The 22,852-nt window shown below is 45.6% G+C and overlaps 1 protein-coding gene and 1 long non-coding RNA gene across 2 annotated transcripts in view; one reads left to right on the forward strand and one right to left on the reverse strand.

The window, feature by feature from the left end:
* Nucleotides 1–12,969: 12,969 nt before the first annotated feature.
* On the forward strand, nt 12,970–20,337 carry LOC143272554 (uncharacterized). The gene is made up of 3 exons (XR_013050206.1): nt 12,970–13,825; nt 15,054–15,145; nt 19,396–20,337. It is a non-coding gene; the product is annotated as an uncharacterized LOC143272554 (long non-coding RNA).
* A 963-nt stretch (nt 20,338–21,300) lies between these two features.
* Nucleotides 21,301–22,852, reverse strand: part of Gucy2c (guanylate cyclase 2C) — an 80,532-nt gene continuing 78,980 nt past the window's right edge. Inside the window, exon 27 of the mRNA XM_006976515.3 lies at nt 21,301–22,051. Coding sequence (XP_006976577.1) covers nt 21,877–22,051 — 175 coding nt within the window. The 3' untranslated portion in view covers nt 21,301–21,876. The remainder of the gene's footprint in view (nt 22,052–22,852) is intronic.

A 22,852-nucleotide genomic window follows, 5' to 3' on the forward strand; every position in this document is an offset into this window, starting at 1 on the left:
TGGCTAATCTTGTCAACTTCACACGTCTTGGGAAGAGCAATTGAGGAGCTGCCTCCATCAAATTGGACTATAGGCATGTTTGTGGGGGCATTTGTCTGGTTGCTGATTGACGCAGAGGACCCAGTCCTGTGGTCAGTACCGTGCCTAAGCAGGGTGGGCCCGGGCTGTATGAGAAAGGCAACAGAAAAGAAGCCTGGAAGCAAGCCAGTAAGCAGTGTTCCTCCATGTCTGTGTTTCAGTTCCTGCCTCCGGGTTCCCATCCTGACATTCCCTAAATAATGGATTAAATCTGAAGTAAACTCTTTCCTCCCCAAGTCAGTATTTTATCCCAGCAATGGGGGAGCAAACAGCAACACATCCCCACCACACTAATGAAAGAGACAAAGAAGAGTGGAAAACAGAGGAGACTCATTCAATGTGGCCGCACTGGGAAGACGAGCAAAGGGATCCAGTCACCCCAAGTTCACCACCAGGATCCTAGGGAAAGGGAACGCAAGGCCAGGCAGTCCTGGTCACGGTGTGGTCCTGCCTATCACTGACCCATCGTTGTTTGGCTCCACGCTCTCCTGCAAGTCATCACAAACAGGTGGAATCTCAGGGGTGCGAGTGTGTCCCTACACCCCCATGGCGGCACCAAGCTTCAATACTCCTTGCTGTGGCATGAGAGTCTTAGAAAAATTCCAGCCCTCTGAGACTGTTGCTAGTTTCACTGAAATGGAATTTGAAAACTCTCCCCAGTGGTTTAAAGGTCCCCTGAAGAGGAGACTAGAATGTGGCTCAGTGTTAGAGCGCTGGCTTAACCTGAGTGAAGACCGGGGTTCAATCCCAGCACCACCACAAACTAGCTTCAGGGCACAGTCTGTCAGGTGGACCCCCATCCTCACCCCAGCCTCCCATTCCCCTGGAAACACCAGAGGGAAAACATCACAACTGTCCCTCCTTAGGGTTTAGAAAAACTGGTCGCATCAGTGGAGGCTCTTTGAGGGAGCAATGTCTCCTCTGGAAAGCAATGGGGTCTGAGTTCTGCCTCTGGCCCTGGGTGGAGACGCGACATTCATCTTTGCTCCAGAAAGATTAGAACATCCCATCCTGATGTCGGCAGCTGGGCCTGTCAACCGCCTGGCCTGGAGACTGACCTCTGGGAAAACTGATTTACCCAAGAGATGGGAGGAATAATAAGCCCCTGACTCGCCCTTCCCGAAGCCCCTCCCCTGACACCCCTGCAGAGCTTGTACCTCACCCACTCTTCTGAATTCCAAACAAAACAAAATAAAATGTCCATCTTCCTCCCTTTTTCCTTTTGGACCCTGGCCCGTGAGGTCCCTGACCTCTGGGCCTCCTCACTCTCTGAAGGCCTCTAAGTGTCCCACAGTTCCTTGACTGCCGAACACACTGGCTTCCTCGGACTTCAAAAAAAGCCAGTCTCTTCTACCTCCTTCCAGCAGGCACTGAGGTTTAAAGCTTGCCTGCTCTGCCCTGCCCTGCCCCGCGCCGCCCCCGGTGTTTTTCTTTCAAAATCTAAAAAAAACAACCAAACAAAATACACTCCTTGAGCTTCCTTCTGAGCCTGTTTTTAAAGTTTTTGTTGTTGTTGTTTTGAGTCTAGGGTTAGAAGTTGCATTTGTTTTTGAATTTTTAAGGAACTGTATTTATTTATTCCACTGTGAATGGGGGGCATATGCTTCAGCACATGCGTGGATCTCAGAATTACCTTCTCAGGAGTTATTTTTCTTCTTTCATCATGTAGGAGCCAGGAATTGGACTCAGGTTACAGGGCTTGGCCTGCTTACCTGTCCTTCAAGTCCCATAAGAGCTCAAGATAGAATCCTGATTCCCTGGTAACAACTGTGCCCTAAAGAAATGGCTAATGGGCCTGTAGTAGCTACTTCAGCAGGACCGTAGGGCAGGACCGCAGGGGCTCAGGGCCTGACCCAGTGGGCAGAAAACCCCCATCAGCTGGACCATCACCCCAGCAAAGCGAAGTGGAGAGGACGAGTAATTTCAGCATTCAAGAGGTTGAAGCAGGAGGTTCATGAATTCAAGGCCAGCCTAGGCTAGTGGGACCTAGTTAAAAAACAAAACCAACACAAACCCTACGTAATTTACCCTCTGATGGAGGAACACTACTTTTAATTTACAATTACATGATCCCATTTAGTTCTGTCCTAGTTAGATTAACTTGACACAGAGTTGACAAGACTCTCAGCCGTCTTCACCAGGTGGTTCCGTGGGCATGTCTATGAGGGATTATCTTGATTGTTAGTTGATATAGGAGGGCTCAGGCCACTGTGGGTGCTATAATTCCCTGGAAATGTGGTCCCAGGCTATATAAGGAAGTCAGCTGAGGGGGAGCCTGAGTGAGCCACCAAGCAGTGTTCCTCCCTGGTTCCCGCTTCCAGATTCTTGCTTTGAAACCCTGCCTCAACTTCTCCTAGTGATGGACTGTGACCTAGAAGTATAAGCCAAATAAACTCTCTCCTCACTAAGCTGCTCCTGGTGGGGTGTTTTATCACAGTCACAGAAAGGGAACTAGAACAAACCAAGTCCTTAGCCTCCTCTGCCTTGTCCACATTCTTCTTTTCCTTGAGGTCAGTCTTAGCTCGAGAGGCATAGGGGAGCTGTGTATTGACTGAGTATTTGATAGGTTTGTCCTTCTCTTGACGTAGTAGCTTCCAGCGGGATGTGGTTTGGCTCATTACCGTCAGGAATTGTGAGTTATCTACTGTCACTACCTGTGGCCTCAGGAAAAGATTCCCACATACTCTGGGTATCATTTAGGGTAATGCTATCTGTGATAACAAACTCCATAGAGTTAATGCAACAAAAGTTTATTATTCTACCAACCTGGTGTGGGAGTTCCTCATTAGTAACTGCCTTTTCTCTATGTAGACATTTAGGAGCCTGGTGTTCCTTCATCTTTTGATCTATCATCCTTCTAAGGCAGAGGTTCCCAAACATTTTTTGTTATTATTTATAAATGATCTTAAAGTCTCAGTAATATATATCCAAGGTTTCAGACCAAAAGAAATACCTAACAGTTTTAAAATTTATTTAATTTTTTTTCATGTGTATGTATTTGGGTACCCATAGAGGTCAGAAGGCATCAGATTCTATGGAAACTTCCTGATGTGAATGCTGGGAACTGACCTCAGGTCCTCTGGAAGAGCAGCATGCACTCTTAACCACTGAGCCATCTCTCCAGCCTCTTTACCCAATAGTTTGTCAATTCGATACTAGTCACTCACCTCTGTTTCTCTGTTTGAAGTGTTCAAAAGATATTGCTATGACACTCTGCAAACTGACTGTGATTGTCAGGTGATGGGGAAGAGCACGGCCCAAAGGCTGGAGTCTTTCCTTCCAACCATAGAAGAGGCAAAGGGCAGTGGAAATTGTATCTGCTCTGTAACCACTTCTGCTCACCTTCATTGACAAGAGCTAGGCCTGCTGTCCTAGTGATGAGGACACTAACAAGGCTGGGAAGTGCAGCTTTGAGCTGAGATGTCACTGATCATTAGAGAAACAACACACAGCCTTGGTGTCTCCATGGAGACCTTGATACCCAACACAGATCCTATTGAGGCCTTAGGCTCTCGCTCAGGAACTCCTCTGAACCTTGTGGCACTGGCAGGAGGGACTTAAAGATGTTTTGATCTAGTGTGCATCAGTTCGTCTGGTGTGGGCTCGTCCCCCACCTCCTCTGCCTTGCTCACTGCCATGCTGCAGCCCAAGCACCACGTGGGACCCCGGCTGCTTTACAAGGCCTGCAAGTTCATGGGCTGCAGTGTGGGAAGTTGTAGTATCGTCTCTCCTGGTAATCCAAAAACCGGTCCTGCATTTGCTTACTAAATATCTCCACACCCTGAAACACCCTGGAGAGTGTGGCCCCACCCTGGCGTGGCTGCACCCATTGTCTGGACTCCTGTATTTCCCCTAGCAGCTCGACAGATGTGTACAGATGTGTGGGTACCTCTGTACCTAAGAGCTGATCCTGTGTTATGTGTATCCACATTCTAATTTACCCTTCTTCAGTATGCCCTGCGCCCTCTATCTCTGTTTATGTTGTCCCATTTTCTAAGTCAAGCTTTTGACTATTTCAAAAATACTTTTCCCTGTTCAAAGTCTTACAATTTGGTGGCTTTGGAGACAGTTGTCTCTGTACACATGAGGCCTCCAAAAGCCACAAAATGTTCTGTTTTTCCAATGCATTTGTTTTCTTCTCCCTTGAACAATCAACTCTTAGAATGATGCTTGTGGAATAATGCTTATTGGATTAAATTGTGTGTGTGTGTGTGTGTGTGTGTGTGTGTGTGTGTGAGAGAGAGAGAGAGAGAGAGAGAGAGAGAGAGAGAGAGAGAGAGATGAATACACATGCCATAGTCCATTTCTGGAGGTCAGAGGGCAATTTTATGGGGTCACCTCTTCTTCCACCACTATATGGGTTCTACAGATCATCCTCAGGTCATCAGACTTATCCAGCAAGGGCCTTTACCCGCTGAGCCATGTCACCAGCATAAGAATGTTTTGAGACTGAAAGTTTGCAGGGCACTATTCAGTGTAATGGCTAACTACTCTTATGTGCATTCATATGTGTCACTGAACTTGTCTTTTCTGTTCTTTTTGCCTCTCTGTGTACGTTGGGTCAGCAGTTAAACCTACCATTGGTTATAGATATCATAGTTTGGAGTCAACTTACTGTAGAAATGAAGTATGAATGAGCATCCAGAGAGGTCCAGGGCTTGGGTTAATCCAGCCGATGGTACTGGTCTCATTCACTTAAACCAGGGCCTGTGGTATCTTTGCTAGCCCTGCATGTGTGCCCCCTCCCATTGTGATCCAGCCTGCAGGGGTCTTGCAAATTAGGCACAGAAAGGAAGGATGCCGCTGCTGCTCCGTGAACCCTGTCAGATGGGAACCAAGAATGTGCTGACCACAACAGTAGAAGCTAAAAAGGAGGCTTCTGGGAAAGTTGGATACCAACTGGGTGAGGGTGCATGTGGATTATTTATTTATCAATTGATCAATTGATTTGCTCATTTATTTTGGTCAAAGGTAAAGTCAGCAACATTCTATCTTGCTGTTACGAACCCTCTTCCCATCCTCACCTCCAAAGAAGCTAAAAACCGACCACTCTTTCTGCATTGTTTAGAGCATGTAGCTTTAAACTACACACACACACACACACACACACACACACACACACACACACACACACACGGTGTGTGGGGGGCTTCTTTCTTCATTACTCTCCTAGGCATCTTCCTGCGTCTCTTTCCTAAGTGGGATGGCCACATCCTAAAGCTGTTGTCAGCTTCCCCTCTTTGCTACACATCTGGTGCTTATCTTCATTGTACAAGATGTACAAGTGACAAGTAAAGACACGTACCAAGACACGGCCCGTCCCTCGTGGTATTTAACTGTGACTGTAGATGCAAAATATTTCTGTGTCAAATGCCTGTAGCCCCTTTTTTCACCTTCAGCTAGGGATCAAACTGTGGTCTTGTGTTTACTTGGCAAGTGCTATGCCACTGGGTTTGGGTACGTGTTCCTCTCTGTGTGTTTGTGTGTGAGTGAGTGTAGAGGTCTGCTGTGGAACAATCCTTTTCTATGCTATGAATATGTATTACTCTCATTGGTTAATAAAAAGCTGAAAGGCTGGTAGCTGGGCAGGAAGTTAGGTAAGAAAGCGAACTGAGAATGATGGGAAGAAGGAGAGTAGAGTCAAGAGAGATGCCTGCCAGTCACCCAGGAAGCAAGACTTGCTAGAGGACAGGTAAAGCCACGAGCCCCGTGGCAATACATAAATTAATAGAAATGAGTTAATTTAAATGGAAGAGTTAGCTAGTAACCAGTCTGAGCTATTAGCTGAGTGTTTATAATTCATATTAAGCCTCTGAGTGGTTATTTGGGAACTGACGGGTGGGAGAAAAATGTCAATTTACAGAGGTCAGAGCTCAACTTTTGGTGTCATTTCTTGACACCATCTATCTAGTCGTGTGTGCATGTGTTTTTAAGATTTCTTTTTTTTTTTTTTTTTTTTTTTTTTGGTTTTTTCGAGACAGGGTTTCTCTGTGTAGCTTTGCGCCTTTTCCTGGAGCTCACTTGGTAGCCCAGGCTGGCCTCGAACTCACAAAGATCCGCCTGGCTCAGCCTCCCGAGTGCTGGGATTAAAGGCGCGCGCCACCACGCCCGGCTGATTTCTTTTATTTTATTTTTATTTATATGCATGTGTGTGTGCATGTGTGTGGGGGTATGTGCTCATGAGTACAGATGCCTGTGGAGGCCAGTGACGTCATGTCTCCTGAAGCTGGAGTTAGAGGTGGTTGCCAGCCCCCTGATATGGGTGCTGGGAATGGTGTCTGTGCTCCTAACTGCTTTGCTATCTCTCCAGTCCCTCATCTAGTTTTTGGAGACAGGATCTCTCACTGGCTGGAGTTGCCAACTAGGATAGGGTGGCTGGCCAGTGAGTCCCAGTGTCACCACACATGGCTTTATTTTGCGTGCATTCTGGGGATCAAACTTTATTATTTAGTGTGTGGATCTATGTGGAGGACAGAGAACAATGTGCGGGAATCTGCTCTTCACAGGCCTCACATACACTGGCAAGTGCTCTCTCTACCTCTGAACCATACGCCAACCTTCCACATTGTTTTAAGGGGTCAGCTTTTAATGAACTTTTGCTCACTGGCCTCCTAGGTAGCTTCTCTTGGGTCTAGAACCTTCCTTTCCATGACACTGCTCCTGCCTAAGCCTGGGGCTCCCCTTGGGGGCCTGTACATCCCTTCTCATCTCTCCACAGAGGTGATGGCTACTGGCAGTGGAGGAGCAGTTATAAAAAAAAATATCAGGCTTGGGGACTGGAGAGTTGGCTCAGTGGTCCAGAGTGCTACTGCTCTTGCAGAGGAATTTGGTTCCCAGAGCCCATGCTGACTGGCTCACAGTTGCTTAGACCTCCAGCTCCAGGGAATTTGACTCCCTTTTTCTGGCCTCTGAGGACACACACACACACACACACACACACACACACACACACACGCATGGTGGGGGAGACAGAGAGAGAGAGAGAGAGAGAGAGAGAGAGAGAGAGAGAGGAGATGAGAGAGCAACATAATTTTTTTTAAGTTGGAATTGGTACCCACTAAAAGAAAATAAATACTGTGAACATTCCAGAAAAGGGAGGGAGGAGATGTCATTGGAAGAGTATTAAAAGTCAAATTGGCTTTCACTCCTGTTACAAAATTCAAAAATAATATGGAGTACCACCCTCAGTTGTTTTTAGATTTATTTCATCTTACATGTATAGCTATGCACCTTGTGTGTGCCTGGTGCCCACAAAGGCTAAAGGAGGCATTTGATCTCTGAGGACTAGTTATACAGATGATTGTGAGCCATGATGCTGGTGCTTAGAACTGAATTCAGATCCCCTGGAAGAGCAGCCAGTGCTCTCAACCAAAGAGCCATCTCTCCGGCCCTATCCTCAGATGTTGAGCATGACATTTTAGGCACAGTTAATTTTAGTTCAGGCATGAAGGTGAATTTTCAAAATCATGGGAAACATAACTTCTAGGAGTCATTTTTGAAAGAATTGCTTTGATGCATGTCAACTGACTAACAAGTTCAAATTAGGACCTAACACAGATAGAAGTAACAATGTGGAAAAAATCAAAGGGTATCTTCCACCTAGTTTAATAAACTCTGGACCCTCATCCAGGAAGAAAGAAAGATTTCTCAAGTGGCTTCTGCCACTCAGGCACAGCTTGCCCTCAGCGTTTCCATCAAGGCTAACCTATCTTTTTGGTCAAGTGATATGGTTACGTTCCACAAACTATATCCTGTACGGCATGGCTCCCATCAATGTCTGTTTTGGGATGATGATGGCATAAGGCACTTTTGAGTGAGTGCTTTTCTGTGTGTCACTCACTACCAAGTAACACGGATGGCTCATAGTCAACAAGAATTACATAACAGAAGCAGCATTACATAAAAAAACATAATGGCCATTTCCATTGCCAAATAAATTGAGCAATGCTTTTGTGCATCCTGACAACTCCTATTGAATAATGAATCGTACATTTTTAAGATTAGCTATGAAAAGCAAATGACAGAGGGGAGCTATGCACTTGGCCCTCACTGTCCACGGGCTGTGCATCTGGAGAGTCAGCCAGCTGGAGGTCACAAGTACTGGAGAAACAGAAATGGTGACCACATTAGACATGTACACACTTTAGGTTATAGAGACAAGCTCTCACTGTGTAGCTCTGGCTGGCCTAGAACTCATGACATTTGATAGCTTCCACCTCCCTTCCAAGCTGAGATTACAATCCTTGCACCACTGTGCCTGGCTGTGTGGATTTTTTTTTTTTTTAATTTGAACAACACTTATTTACTTAGCACTTACAGTAGGCCCTATAAGTAACCAAGAAATACTTTAAAACAAACAGAAGCAGGGTCTGGTAGCTCAAGAGAGACTGAGGCAGGAGATCACTATTTTAAGGTCAGCCTAGACATGCATGCAGCAAGATGCTGCCTCAAATCCAAAAGGCGATAGGTAAAAAGAAGTCAGATGTGGTGGCTGACATCTGTAATTCCTGCATTCTGGAGACCGAGGCAGGACGATTTCTACAAGTTGGAAGTCAGCCTGGACTACAGTCGTTGAGATCATTGTGACTGGCCAGTTTCAGAAGGCCTCATCGAGTCCACCTGGTCTTGAAGATCTTCATGTTTTGTTGGTTTGAAAAAACAGTCTACACGATAGGATCCTGAATCTCAGTTCACCTTAGAAATACAAGTGTAGACATCAGGACTCTGGGGGCAGGTCTGGGAGCTGAATAATAAGAGGGATGGAGGCACTGCTGGGTTTTAGTGGGTGAAGTAAATTATTTTACCCGTACTAAAATCAACAATGAAGGCAGAAATGGGAGGAGAGTCAGCCTCTACCACTGCATTTGAACACTCTGCGCCCTAAACAGCTTGTGCCAAAAATGAAACCATGACATTTGCAGGAAAATGGGTGGAACTGGGAATGATTACACGCTAAAGTCAGAAAGACAATGGATGGCATTTTTTCTCACATGCAGAACTGAGATTTAAAATGACATGCATGGGTGGATATGTAAATGTATATAACAAAAAGAGAAAAACAGAACAGAACAGAACTACTATCACCACCACCACCAAAATAAATCTTATTTGTCCTGGGGCCTACAGAACAGCTTACCGCATAGAGTGCTTCCTCTGCAAGCTGGGCAACTTGAGTTTGACCCACGGAGCCTCCATAAAGCTGGAGGGAGAGCATCAACTCCTAAAAGCTATCCTCTGACTTCCCCATGCATGCCATGACACGTACACACCTTCACTCACAAACGTCACACACACACACACACACACACATACACACACACACACACACACACACACACAACCAAACAGACAGAAAAACCGTATAGGGTCTTGTACCGAGACTTCTTTGCACCTCATCATCCCCCTGCCTGTGTCTTCAGGGCAGCCTCTTTGATTCCTGTAGCAACCTGAGCCCTTTCTTGCCTTCTGTAACCTGTTCATCAATGGGAGAGGTATATTTTTGATCTGAGTATTAATATTAGGCAATGAAGTTGAAATAAAAGGGGGTGTGGAAACGGCTCGATCTATTGCGTGCTTCCCATGTAAGCATGAAGACCTGAGTTTAAGTCTCAGCATCAGTGTAAGAGCTAAGTATGGTTGGTGTGTGCCAGGAGGCTGGGCACTGGGGAGGCCGAGATCCCTGCAGCCAACTGCCAGCCATCCTAGCTCCAGGTCCGGTGATAGATTCTGCCTCAAAAACTAAGGTAGAGGGTAATTGAAGAAGGTGCTTGATGTGGACCTCTGGCCTCTACACACATGTGCACAGTCACCTGCACACACACACACACACACACACACACACACACACACACACACACACAGATTGCTGATGGCCACACCATCAAGGAAAATTAGAAATAGTTGGGCAGTTACAGCTAACAGATTGACATAGCTTATTGGATTTTTGTTTATTTATTTTTGTTATTATTTAGGAGGCAGGGTCTCCCTCGGTAACCCAGGCTGGTCTGGAACTCACTCTGCAGAAAAACATGGACTGGAATTTACAGCTGGTATTTCTGTCTCTACCCCTCACTCCCCAGGCACTTGGGTTCCAGGCGTACTGGGCTTTGTGAATTCGCCGTTAGTCAGTAAATTCTGACATATTAGAAGAGTAAAACCTTTCAACAGTTTACTGGCTGGGGCTAATCAAACGAAAATGGCGGCCGGAAGGAGAAGGGAAGTTAGTTGTCAATTATATCCAAGAGAATCTTTTGATTTTTTAGATTTATTTTGAAGTGTGTGTGTGTGTGTGTGTGTGTGTGTGTGTGTGTGTGTACTGGTGCCAGAGGTCTCTAATTCCTGGGAGCTGGCGTTACAGGTGATTGTAAGCTGCCTGGCATGGGTGCTGAGAACTGGACTTGGGTCTTCCACAAGACCAGCAAGTGCTCTTAATCACTGAGCTATCTCCCCAGCGCCAGGAAGCTGCTTTATTGAAATGCATAATGAGAGCATGTGGTAATGGCTGTCCCCTGTACTTTGGGCTTTGGGTGATGATTTCTCCCCTCCTGTGCTAGTATTGTCCAAGTGTTTATAACAAGGATGTGATAGCTTTTCCATTACAACATCAAAATGTTTGCAAAGCTCTGGTTGAATAAATCTTCTAACTGAATAACTAAAATCAGGAGTTTTAAATGGGTTGTTGTGTTCTTTGAAGCACAACGCAGTGCATATCAAGCCTTTCCCCCTTTGACTAAGCTGTCGGGCCTGCGACAGTCAGCTGGGTAGCTGGGTAGAGGCGTGCGGATTGAAGAGACAATGAAGAAGACAGAAGAGTCGAGAGGTCTGCTGGTCAATGCCGGACAGCAATGCCGGACAGTCCCGAATTTATTCCACAGCCAGCTTATGTACAGTCTTGAAGGACAGAGGTAGAACAATGCACAGCACAGGTATTCAACCACTATCCATCCTGCCTTGCACCAAGGAGCAGGGAGTTTCATTTTCTATTTCAATGTATCTATGGCTGGCATCAGCAGCTTGTGTCTAGCCAGATAGTGTGTTCCCTCTTATGGGCTAATCAGAACTTTCCTGCAGCCCTTCAGGGAGACTCTGTGGGCTAATCAGAACGTTCTCAGAACCTTGGAGCAAACAAGCTTGAACTCTATTGACTCAGAATAGAATTCAAACTGGGAAACTGAGTCAGTTGTGGGCTCCCACACTAAGCATTTTGATTGTCGGTAGCACTTGTGACATTTTTATGTAGTTGCTGTATATTCCTTCTGAAACTCCCTGGCCTAAAGCCTTTAGTAGGCATACGAGTCATCAGAAGCATTTTGAAGACATTCGTGGTTGCTCAATGCACTATTGTGAGTTTTTCAGTTTGCTCTTGTTTTCCCTGGGAATTTTGTTTTGTTTGTTTGTTTGAGATAGGGTTTCTCTGGGTAGCCCTGGTGTCCTGGAACTTACTCTGCAGACCAGGCTGGCCTCGAATTCAGAGATCTGCCTGCCTCTGCCTCTGAGTGCTGGCATTAAACAGTGCACCACCACAACGGCCCCCTGGAACTTTAAAACCTTTCCCTGGAATGCTAGCTTTCCCATATTGGTAGCGTTGTTGAAAGACCACATCCTTTTTGGGACAGCTGGATTCCACATCTGAGCCTTCATAGCACAAGTCAGTCTTTCTTGAGTTTTCTTTCTGCCAAGCGAACTCTCTGCAGGACTACCACTCGTCTGCTTTGTTCTTTGGTTTTGAGTAGAGTTTGTCCCTATCTTACCTCCTTCCTCCTTTCCTAACATCTCCCGACCTATACAGAGCTCTGAGCTCAGCTGTAATCCAAGTGAGATGTGTGTGGCAAACAATGCTACACGCTGCGATGATGTCTTGTCGACAGCTCCCAGCCACTGCCCTCAGAGGGGTCACCCCCTACACACAGGGCTTCCCTGCTAGACAGATAGACACACAGCAATCCTCAGTCCCAAGAGCTTCCAAGAGGGAGGAAATAGTGGCCCACAGCCTTCCTCAGTTGCTTTAGCTCTGACTGACTCCTCCATACACTACGGCTGTATGTCCCGTCTGGGCCAGCATCTAGTTCATTCCTGGGGCAGAAAGATCCACCTTTAGAGTCCTTGAGATTAAGCTAAGTCTGCTGTTTTGGTTTTTTGTTTGTTTGAATTACGAGTTTTGTTCTGTAGTCTACACTTGGCATGAACTCAAGATCTTCTTGATTCAGCCCCCAAAGTGCTTGGATTACAGAAGTCATACCAAGCTTGGCTTTCAAAGTCAAATCAAAATGAATTCTGTCTTTCCCTAAAGCACTCTGACACAGTGGGCTCCCTGTGCTCAGGATTGTATTGGGATTGCAGCTGAGGTGGGTTATCAAGTCCGATTGATGGCCTCACATGGCTCTGAAAAGGAAATTGTAGCATGAATCTTAACAGTTCTTATTAATAAAATCAAACCTGAGGCCAGTTATTGGGGCGAACACTGGAAGATCAGAGAGACAGAACAAGCCATAGCTAACCTCACCTGGCCAACTTCTCAGCTGATCTTGTTTCCTCAGACTGGAAGCCTCTGTGTCCTCATATCCGAATGGCTCTCAGCTGAACTGTGCTGCTCAAAACCTAAAAGCTTAATCAGCCAAATGCTTAACCAGCCAAATGCTTCTAGTTTCTGGTCCTCATGCCTTATATACCTTTCTGCTTTCAGCTACCACTCCCTGGGATTAAAGGCTCACTTTCTGGGATTAAAGGCGTGAGTCACCATGCTTGTTGGCTGTATCCTTGAACAGATGGATTTCTGCCTCTGGAATGCTAGGATTAAAGGCGTGTGCTACCACTGCCTATCCTAAGTATCTAGTGGCTTTTCTGTTCTCTGACCCCAGATAAGTTTATTAGGGTACACAATATTTGGGGGGAACACAATACCACCACAGGAAATGGCTTTAAACTCTCCACCCTCCCATGAGAGATGACTCTGCCTTTCTGAGTGACAAAAAATCAAACAGCCAGTTTGTTCTCTACCCTCCCCACCACGGACCAAGTTTCACATGCAGAAATTCTGGTGTGCTTAAGAGGATGAAGGTGGAGTTTTGCCTTTGGATGTTCTCTGTATGCCTTGAAAGGACCAGGCAGATGCCATATCAGGCTGTCAGTGTTTTCTCAGAGATCAGGCCTCAATTTCAGTTTCCTGAGACTTGAGCAAGCAGTTCCTGGGAGGGCCATGAACAAAAGACACAATCCTGGCAGTAGCTCCCTTTCAGCACGTACTCTGACTGCTCAAGGTTCAGCCAATTGTTTACTGTCTGGGACCCCTCACCAACTTAGAGCTACGTGCATGGGTCAATGTGAACGTGCGAGGCCAGCCAGCCTCCATGGCAGCTCAAGGACAGAGCCTGGGACTTGTCCAGGCCTGCCCAAAAATGATAACTGTAACCACCAACCAGTAAATTCAAAGGTTACACACCCTCACCCAATCATACGACGCAAAGACTTGTACCACCCTGTTTGCGGTTTTTCCCTTTAAAAAGCCCTTGCTCTGAGAGCTCAGGGCCATCCTCCTCCACAGACCAAGCCTGGGCTTGCTTGTTATCAATAAACTCCTGTGTGTTTTGCATTGGATATCGGCTCTGTGGTGGTCTTGCTCAGGGGTCTTGCGACGCGGGCACACCAGCCTCACAAATCCCTTGTTGACACTGAGATGAGTCTGATCCTCAACCCAGCAGAGGACCACAAGAGGCCGAGTTCAGCTCTGAAAGCAGCCTCACACAAAATGGTAAATTTACTTAACACAGTAGTGGGGGTGGGCGGGGAGTGCAGTGAGCTGTGGTGGTGTGGGGTGGTGTGCGGAGGGGTGGGGTAGGGTAGAGATTTTCTTCTGTAACTTGATTTTCTTGTTCTTAGGTATAAACTTTGGAGATGATAATGTTTCACAGTGTGACAAGATTGGATATCCCCCCTTTTTTTCTTTTAGACTGAATTTTTAAAAATTATTTTAAACTATGTGTGTGCCTGTGTGTCTGTGTGTGGGTATGTACATGTGCGTACAGGTGCTGAGGAGGCAGAGGCACCAGATTTCCCTGTCGGCGGAGTTTCAGGTATGTGAGCCTCCTGATATGGGTGCTGGGAAGTGAACTGGGGTTCCCTGCAAGATCAGTATGAGATCTAACCACTGACCCATCTCTCCAGCTCCTGGGCACCCCCTTTTATTTCCTTCCTTCCGTCCTCTTATTCTGCTGAGTGAAACATGGTAAAAGTACATGGCTTTGGGGTAAAATCATACCATTTCAAAATTTCATTTTGCCACTAACTACTAAGTAACTTAGAGTGCCAGGGGTTGTTTTCTCTCTGCGTAACTATCATAAAGACCATCTCCAGTGCGTAGGTTTTTCTGTTTTGTTTAGCTTAGCTGTTTTGGTTTTCTGAGACAGGGCCTCAGGCTAGGTTATTTATGAACTCACTATGAAGCCACACTCTTGGCAATCCTCCTGCCTCAGCCTCCCCTGTTTGAAGGATGCCTAGGTGATATTTCAGTGTTATTGACTCAGCTTTGAAGTCACAGCTAAACTCTCCCAGTTCCTCTTTGTGGGCAGTTTGCTACGTTCCTCCATGCCAGCTGCTTCCCTTGTCAGGGTCCAGTTCTGGACTCACAACCACCCTTGACTCACAATATCCAAGTCATCCTGTCAGTGGTCTCCAGCCTGTAAAACTCTTGCAAGCACCCAGGAAGCCCCAAACTGAGCTAAATGCATCCTACTTGCTAGGCACACCCTTCCCTATCAGTCAGGCTCACCTGAGCCCAACTGCAAATGCAAATGCAGCCCTCCTGTGGCTCTGCACTCTCTCTGGAGGTCCTAAGAAACAAAAGCTGTGCCTTTGGGGAGATGTCTCAACCAGTGTTTGCTGCGCCTGACAGCCCGAGTTCAATCCCATTTCTTTCTCAATATCCTTTCTTCTACTTTGAGCTCTGGAATGTGAGCCCAAACAAACCCCTCCTTCCCTAGGTGGCTGTTGTCATTTGTCCTTTACAAGGGGAAAAGTAACCACTGGACAGACTCCTCATCCTCCTTCTCCACTTCCTGTGCCAGGACGACAGGTGTGTCCCCATCCTGCCCAGGTTATGAAAATCCAGCTTTATCATGGAAATCTTGAATCTTAAGCCACACTGTACATATCAGTTCAATAATCTGGTTGGTATTCATCTATTAATATGCCTGATATCCTCTTCCCTATACAATGGGGATGTTTTTCTAAAAATATAATAGGAAAAGGCTAGGGATCAGCTCAGGAACAGAGCACTTGTCTACCATGTACAAAGCCCTGGGTTTGATCTAAGCACTGGGACATAAAATTGTAGAGGCCCAAATTACTCAGGGTCCCAGAATTTGAGCTTGCTTTACTCAGCAGAGCTGCATAAGAGGATGATTTGACCTGGGGTGGTTACCAGGTGTGTGGAAGGGTCTGCACTTGGCTGTGTGGTGTGCTTTGATCTAGCAAGGGGGAGGTCTTTTGTCTCACCCCTTGTCATTGTTATAAAAAGCCTTTTGAATAGGCAGAAGGGGCTGTTGGGCATTGACCCAGGCCCTCCTGAAGCTATCCTGTGTTTCTGTCTTTCTCCTCTTCACTATCTTTCTACCTAATATTTTCTTATCCCTCTCTCCTCCTCATAGGAACCCTGGAAAAGGTGGGAACTGGCCTCCCACATAATATATTTATTATACATGTATATGTATACACACAAATTTGCAATACCATTGTTACATGCAAAAGTTAACAGTGAATATTGACTACCGAGTCAATTTATAAATTTCTCCATTTATTAGGTAGATTTTTAAAATTTAATTTCCTTGGACTAGGATCCAAGCAGAGTACACACGACTGCTATTAACGTGCATCTTTAGTCATTTCAGCCTATCCCTTTTGTTTCTTCTTGTTTAGTTTGTCGTACTGTTGATTTGTTGAAGACACCAGGATGCTGTCCAACAAGTTTGATACTGAGTTTTGCGGAATGGATTTGTTTTGTTTTACGCAGCATTGTTGAATAGTAATTGGGCTACAAGAAACCATACACTTTAAAGTATAACTTGGTGTGTTTGGACATGAATATTGTTGTTGTATCAAGATGAAGGCTCTCGATATTTTTTTTTTTTTTGATGGGGATGTGGGGCAGTTCTTAGTATTTAGCTCAGGTACATCTCCAACTTGTAATCCTCCTGCCTCAACCTCTCAAGTGCTGGGTTTGCAGCTGCATCTCATCACAACTGGCTAGCCCTGTGCTTTGAGTTACTTGGTCATCCTTCTATCCCATTCTCCATCCTGTGTCACGAATCTGCTTCCGGTCAGTGAGTGCCCTTGGTAGCTTCTAGGATTCTCCATAAGTGGAATCTTGCATTGTATGCTCCTTTTCTAGTTTCACTTGATTGCATTTGTGGAGCCTAATCACTGTAACACCTACAGGAATCGTTTCCGCATATTGCTGAGCAATGTCTTGTTGTGTCCGGATGCCATAATTCGTTACTCATTTACATTTGTTGTTGGTGGTGGTCTCAAACTTGGAGCAATCCCCCTGCATCTTCCTCTTCAACTCTGGGATTGCAGGCATGTACCACCATAGCTGGCAAACCATTTACCCTATTTATGAATATCTGAATTGTTTCCAGTGTTTGGCTGTTATAATTAAGGGTTCTCTAACATGTATGTCTAAGCCTTTGTATGGACATTGGCTATTAGTTAGGAAACTGCCCTAGAGTGAAGTGGATGAGTTATATGATGAATATGTTAAACCTTTAAAGACTCTCCAACTCATTCCATGAGGAGGTTGCACAATTTACACTTCCACCAGCAGGTAAGAATATTACTACTGCCTTAGGTATTTGCCAACACTTGTTATGATCTATGTCAAACTTTAGCCATTACTTACTAATAGTTATTTAATTACATCTCATTGTTGATTTAGTTTGCATTACCCTAATGGTTTATGCTGTCATGCTTTTTTTGTTTGTTTGTTTGTTTGTTTTGAGACAGGGTGTTGCTATGTAGCCCTGGCTGGCCTGGGACTCTCTGTAGACCAGGTTGGCCTTGTACTCTGTCTTGTCTACTTTTCTATTGCTGTAAAGAGACACCAAGGCCATTTCAAATGCACTCTCTTTGCTTTGTACTTGGGGTTCAGGATGTGAGCTTCCAGCTGCTGTTCTGGCCACTGTAGTTGGTTGTTTTTACTCTTTACTCTTGTGGCTTTTGGCAGGGGCCACCACCCAGCTCCCACATAATTTACACACAGAGACTTATTCTTTCTTATAAATGCCTGCCTTAGCTTGGCTTATTTCTAGTCAGCTATTTTTAACCTAAATTATCCTAGTATCTACCTTTTGCTTTTGGCATTCTACCTTTTTCTATGTCTTTATATCTTTTCTTTCCTTCTTATTCTGTGTCTGCCTGTGTGGCGGGCTTCTTCTTTTCTTGCTCCTTGATCTCTCTTGCTCTTCTTCTTTTCCTTCCAGATTTTTCCTTCTATTTATTCTCTTTGCCTGCCAGCCCCCTCTATCCTTTCTCCTGCCTCACTATTGGCCATTCAGCTCTTTATTAGACCATCGGGTGTTTTAGACAGGCACAGTAACACAGCTTCACACACAAATACAACATTAAAAAATGCAACACGGCTTTGTATCGTTAAACAAATGTTACACAACATAAACAATGCAACATATCTTAAAATAGTATTCTACAACAAGCCACCATGCCTGCTGCCGGCTGCCCACTGCTGGTGGTCTGCTGCCCATTGTCCGATGCCCGCTGCCTGCTGCCTACTGCCCGCTGCCCACTGCCTTGCTGTTCATTGCCTGCTGCCCGCTTCCCATTGTCTGCTGCCCTCTACCCACTGCCTTGGTTCTGCCATCATGGACTCTAACCCTCCAGAGTGACAGAGTCCACCATGGTGGGGAAGGTGTCACAACAGGCAGGAAGAGCATGACAGCAGGATCAGAATGATGGATGATCTTATTTCATATGACATACAGGAAGAAGGGCCTGGGGGTAGAGTGATGGATGGGACATTGGGTGAGGCTATATATAAACCCTCAAAGCCCACCCTGAGTGATGTATTTCCTCCAGCAGGGCTCTACTTCCTGGAGGTCTTACAACCTTCCCACACAGCATCACTGCCTGTGGGTTACATGTTCAAGTATATGAGCTTATCAGGGACATTTCTCATTCAAATCGCTGTAATTGCCGAGCCATGCCTCCAGCCCTGGAAGTTCCTCGTTCAGTCCATTTAAAACCCCAGGAAGCTCCTGATTTTCCTCTGCTGTATTAGGATTTCTGCCTTCGATGTCCAGCAGCTTTATTATAATAGATTTTTTTGTGGATTTTCTTGGGTCTGTCTTATTCAGTGTCCTCTGAATAATGAATAAAGCAGAAAGCTTAAAGCTAAAAAATATACTAACTATTGTAGGGGTATCTTTGTGGATTTCTGTGGGCCTCTCTAGCACTTTGCTTCTTCCTATTCTCATGTGATCTTCGTTTACCATGGTCTCCTATTCCTTGTTCTCCCTCTCTGTTCTTGATCCAGCTGGGATCTCCCGCTCCCCCAAGCTCTCTTTCCCTCGACCCTCGCCCTTCATTACCCCCACTCATTTCCAGACTGTTCATGTAGATCTCATCCATTTCTCCGTCATTGGGTGATCCTTGTGTCTTTCTTGGGGTCCTGTTTTCCAGGTAGCCTCCCTGGTGATGTGAGTAGCAGTCCAAGATACCCCCATAATAGACTGCTGGCAATGGTCAAGAGACAGCCCGAACTGACCTACTCTGGTGATAGGATGGTCAAACACCCTAATAGTCATGCTAGAAATCCCATCCAATGACTGAGGGATCTGGATGCAGAGATCCACAGCTAGGCCCTGAGTAGAGCTCCAGGAGTCCAATTAGTGAGAAAGAGGAGGGTTTATATGAGCGAGAATTGTTAATAGAAATGGGTTAATTTAAGATGAAAGAGATAGCTAGCAAGAAGCCTGAGCCATAGGCCATATAGTTCATAATTATTATGAGCCTCTGTGTGTTTACTTGGGACCAAGCGGCTGAGGGACTAGGTGGGACACAAGAAAACTTCCAGCTGCACGGATGTGAGAGGCTTTTATTCTCTATCACGTATGTTCTCATGTGCTTCTGTCAGATTGCCTTTCCTAAACCACAGGTTTCCATGTGTCATGCTCCTTCTCTATGATGTTTCCCGACCTGTCAAAGAACAAACCAAATCCTTGAATCTGGGATTCAAAGTCTTCCATTATTTGACCTTAGATTTCCTCTTCTAAAATGTGTTTTTGTTTTTTTGTGTGTTTCACCTGTGTGCAGGTACCCAAGGAGGCCAGAAGAGGGAGCCAGAAAACAGAAAAAAGATCTGCAATGTAATTTCAAACTGCCTTGTTGTCAATGGTGGTGGTCTCGGCTGGAAAAAAAGAAACTAAGGGCTCACACAGATTTGCATAAGATGCGAGGCAGCTCTACTTGGAGCGAATCGATAGTGCAGGTTATAGAGGGAGACACTGTCCAGATGTGGGCACGTAAGTGATAGTCCTCAAGAGTCCCAATTACTGTTTGGGGCTCATTTTTATGGGGTTCAAGAGAAGGAGCTGGTTATTAAAGGGCAAAGTTTGGGTCTAGGCTAGGTCATACATTATTGATTTTTCTTACTGCACATGATCCTTCCTACAATGCACCTGATTTTTATCACATGCTGATTATGCCTGTGCAGTTGAGCACTGCTGTGCAGTCATTGGCAGTGATGAGTGATGTGTGACTACTGAGGGCTTTTAATGTGTTATAAAATATGCACTACTTTTAGAATTACCATAAAAATGTTTAATTAATGGTTCCATGCTGATTTCATTCAAGCTGAATCTAAAAATTTATATGGCAAGTGTGGTGATTTGAACAAATGTGCCCAATAGGCCTATGTATTTGAACACTTGGTCCTGAGTTGGTGGCATTGTTTGGGAAGGTTGTGGAACCTTTAAGAGGTGGAGCCTTGCTGGAGGTTGGACATCACTGGGGATGGGCTTTCTATAGCCTCCCCCCGCTCCCTCCCTTCCAGTTCACTCTTGCTGTTTCCTGAATGCTGATAGAGATGTGATCTGTCAGCTTCTGGCTCTTGCTGCCATGACTCCCTGCCATTGGGGACTCTTTGCCTCTGGAACCACAAGCTAAAATAAACTCTAACTGTAAGTTGCTTTTGTTAGGTTATTTTTATCACAGCAACAAAAACTAGCTAATACAGAGTATGTATACACATATTAAAATTATAGGGTATATATATATTATATATATCACATGTGATATGTATAAACTGTCATATACTCAGGGAGAGCCATGTGTCACTTATGAAGGAGCTACATGGTCAGAAAAAGCAGACACTTAGGGATACTGTGACTTCCTAGACAGAACAGAGCAGCATAGGAATCAAACCTCTTAAGTCTCCGTCATGACATGTGTTACACATTCATGTTGCTGCTGTGGAATAATCCTCTTGCACATTGTAAAGATTTGTCACTTGGGGGGCTGGAGAGATGGCTCAAAGGTCAAGAACACTGACTGCTTTTCCAGAGATCCTGAGTTCGATTCCCAGCATCCACATGGTGGCTTACAACTATAATGGGATCCAGTGCTCCCTCTGGCATGCAGGCAGAACATTGTATACATCATGAATAAATAAATCTTAAAAAAAATTGTCACTTGAATTGGTTTAATAAAATGCTGATTGGCCAGTAGCTGGGCAGGAAGGAGAGGCAGGGTGATCAAACTAAGGATGATGGGAAAGAGAAGGGCAGAGTCAGGAGAGATGCTGGCCAGCCTACTGCCAAGCAATCAGGACATGTAGAAAATGAGGTAACAAGCCATGAGCCATGTGGCAAAGCAAATAGAAATATGGGTTATTTTAAATGTAAGAGTTAGCTAGTAAGAAGCCTGAGCTACGGGCTGAGCATGTATAATTCATATTCAGCCTCTGAGTCCATTATTCCCAATCAGGTGGTCAGAACAGGAAATGTCTGTCTACATGATGCTAAGTAGACAGGCCAAGGCAAAACCATTGTTGAAAATCAATAATCTCACCATGCACAGAGGGCACTAGTGACCTTCAAGGTTCTTGCAATGAGCAGCGATGTTAGTCTTGCCCTATTTCTCCATGGGCCACTTGTCTTTCAGCAAGCAGGAATTGATGGCTGGTAGCCCCAGGAAGAAGAACAGATAGTAGAAACATATACAAGACTCTAAAAACTTTTATTTTTCTTAATATCCTGCATGATTTCTGCAAAAACTATGAGTTAAGCACACTTTCATGGAGATAGGCCATTTAAAATACAATTGAGACAAGTTTTTAAAAAATTCTCTCATGTGTGCAGAAGAAAGAGCCAGTAAACAAGACAAGAAATAAGAACAAAACCCCAAGTTCTATGTAGCATATTCCTCCCTCCTCTTTTCTAGGTTGATGCTCCATAGACAACCATGGGACACAGCTCTGGAGTACAGGGCTATCACTCCAACAAGAACACACATCCCACTCAGGAGGTAGAGGCAGGAGGATCTTAGAAGTTCAAGGCCATCCACTGCTACACACAGTGAGACTGAGGACATTCTGGGATCCAAGAGACTCTGTCTCGATAAAACAAACAAACAAACCAAAAAGCAAAACCAGAACACCCATGTGCCTTGCAGAGGAATTCTATGTGTAGGCAGGGCAGCGAGCCTAGGCACTTGTCTGTGTTGTTGAGGTCTCTGGAAAACGCAGATTCGAGACATTGGAGGTTGCTATTGTCAGTTCTTAGACCTCACCTCGGTCTAAAAATAGGTGTTCTCGTGGTCTGAGTTGTTCAGCTGCAGGTATTCCAAGGTGCCTTTTTTGTAGCTGGCCACCCGTGTGGGCCTCCGGCTCTTTATGCCCGAGGCCTCTCTTTTCTGTAAGGAGGTGACAATCATGTCCGAAAACTCTGCCTGCAGACGCTGTTGGTTCTCCCTGGAAAGAGGGTGGGGAGAGAAAGTTGTCAGCCATCCACACAGGATGTTCCTTAGCTTCAGACCTGACCCAGTGGGTGCCTGCTCTGTGCTACACACAGGAAATGGAGGGAGTAGATCACCATTGCCTTCGATGACTCCAAAGAACTGTCTTTCCTGCCGTGTGTTAGTGTAATATATCGCAGACAGGAAGCGGATCTTTCCTTTTCAAAGTGAAACATGTTGCTAGAATTGGGGAACATGGTAGAGGATCCCCTGAGACCCGGGAAGAGAAGGGAGAGGAGGTCAGGACTTCACCACACAGCCCTGGAAACACTGGTGCCCACATAACTGTGAATGCCGGGACTGTTTGGAGAGGCCTCAGGATGGCAGGAGGTCTCCAAAGTTTAGAACAGATCTAGGCAATCCTAGCTTGAAGCCAGGCTTCCCAGGTTGACGCGGCATCTCTGGTAGCTTGCCTTCTGTCTGTCTGGCCTCTAGGCCTCTGAATGATCGGGTCTCTCCTCCCGCCAAAGCCATCACCACAGCCACAGGGCTGAGGGCTGGAGGCTTGCTAACGGAGCAAGACACCTTGAGTCACCTTCAGAACGGAAACCTGCTAGGTAGATAGGAAATCTTCCTCCTGTCATAGGGAGGATGCAGGCACCATGCTAAGACCCAGAACCGGGGCTTTAAGCAAGGCTGGTGTCTTCATCTTTGGGGACAGCGCAGACAGGAGGCAGGGGTGGAAATGCAGAGAGCCTCTCAGCTTCCGGCACCTTCCATCCTTGTCCTTGTTGTTGTTTATTGTGTATTGGTGCTT

The sequence above is a fragment of the Peromyscus maniculatus genome, chromosome 3 (assembly GCF_049852395.1).
Source record: "Peromyscus maniculatus bairdii isolate BWxNUB_F1_BW_parent chromosome 3, HU_Pman_BW_mat_3.1, whole genome shotgun sequence".
Classification (NCBI taxonomy): Eukaryota; Metazoa; Chordata; class Mammalia; order Rodentia; family Cricetidae; genus Peromyscus; species Peromyscus maniculatus.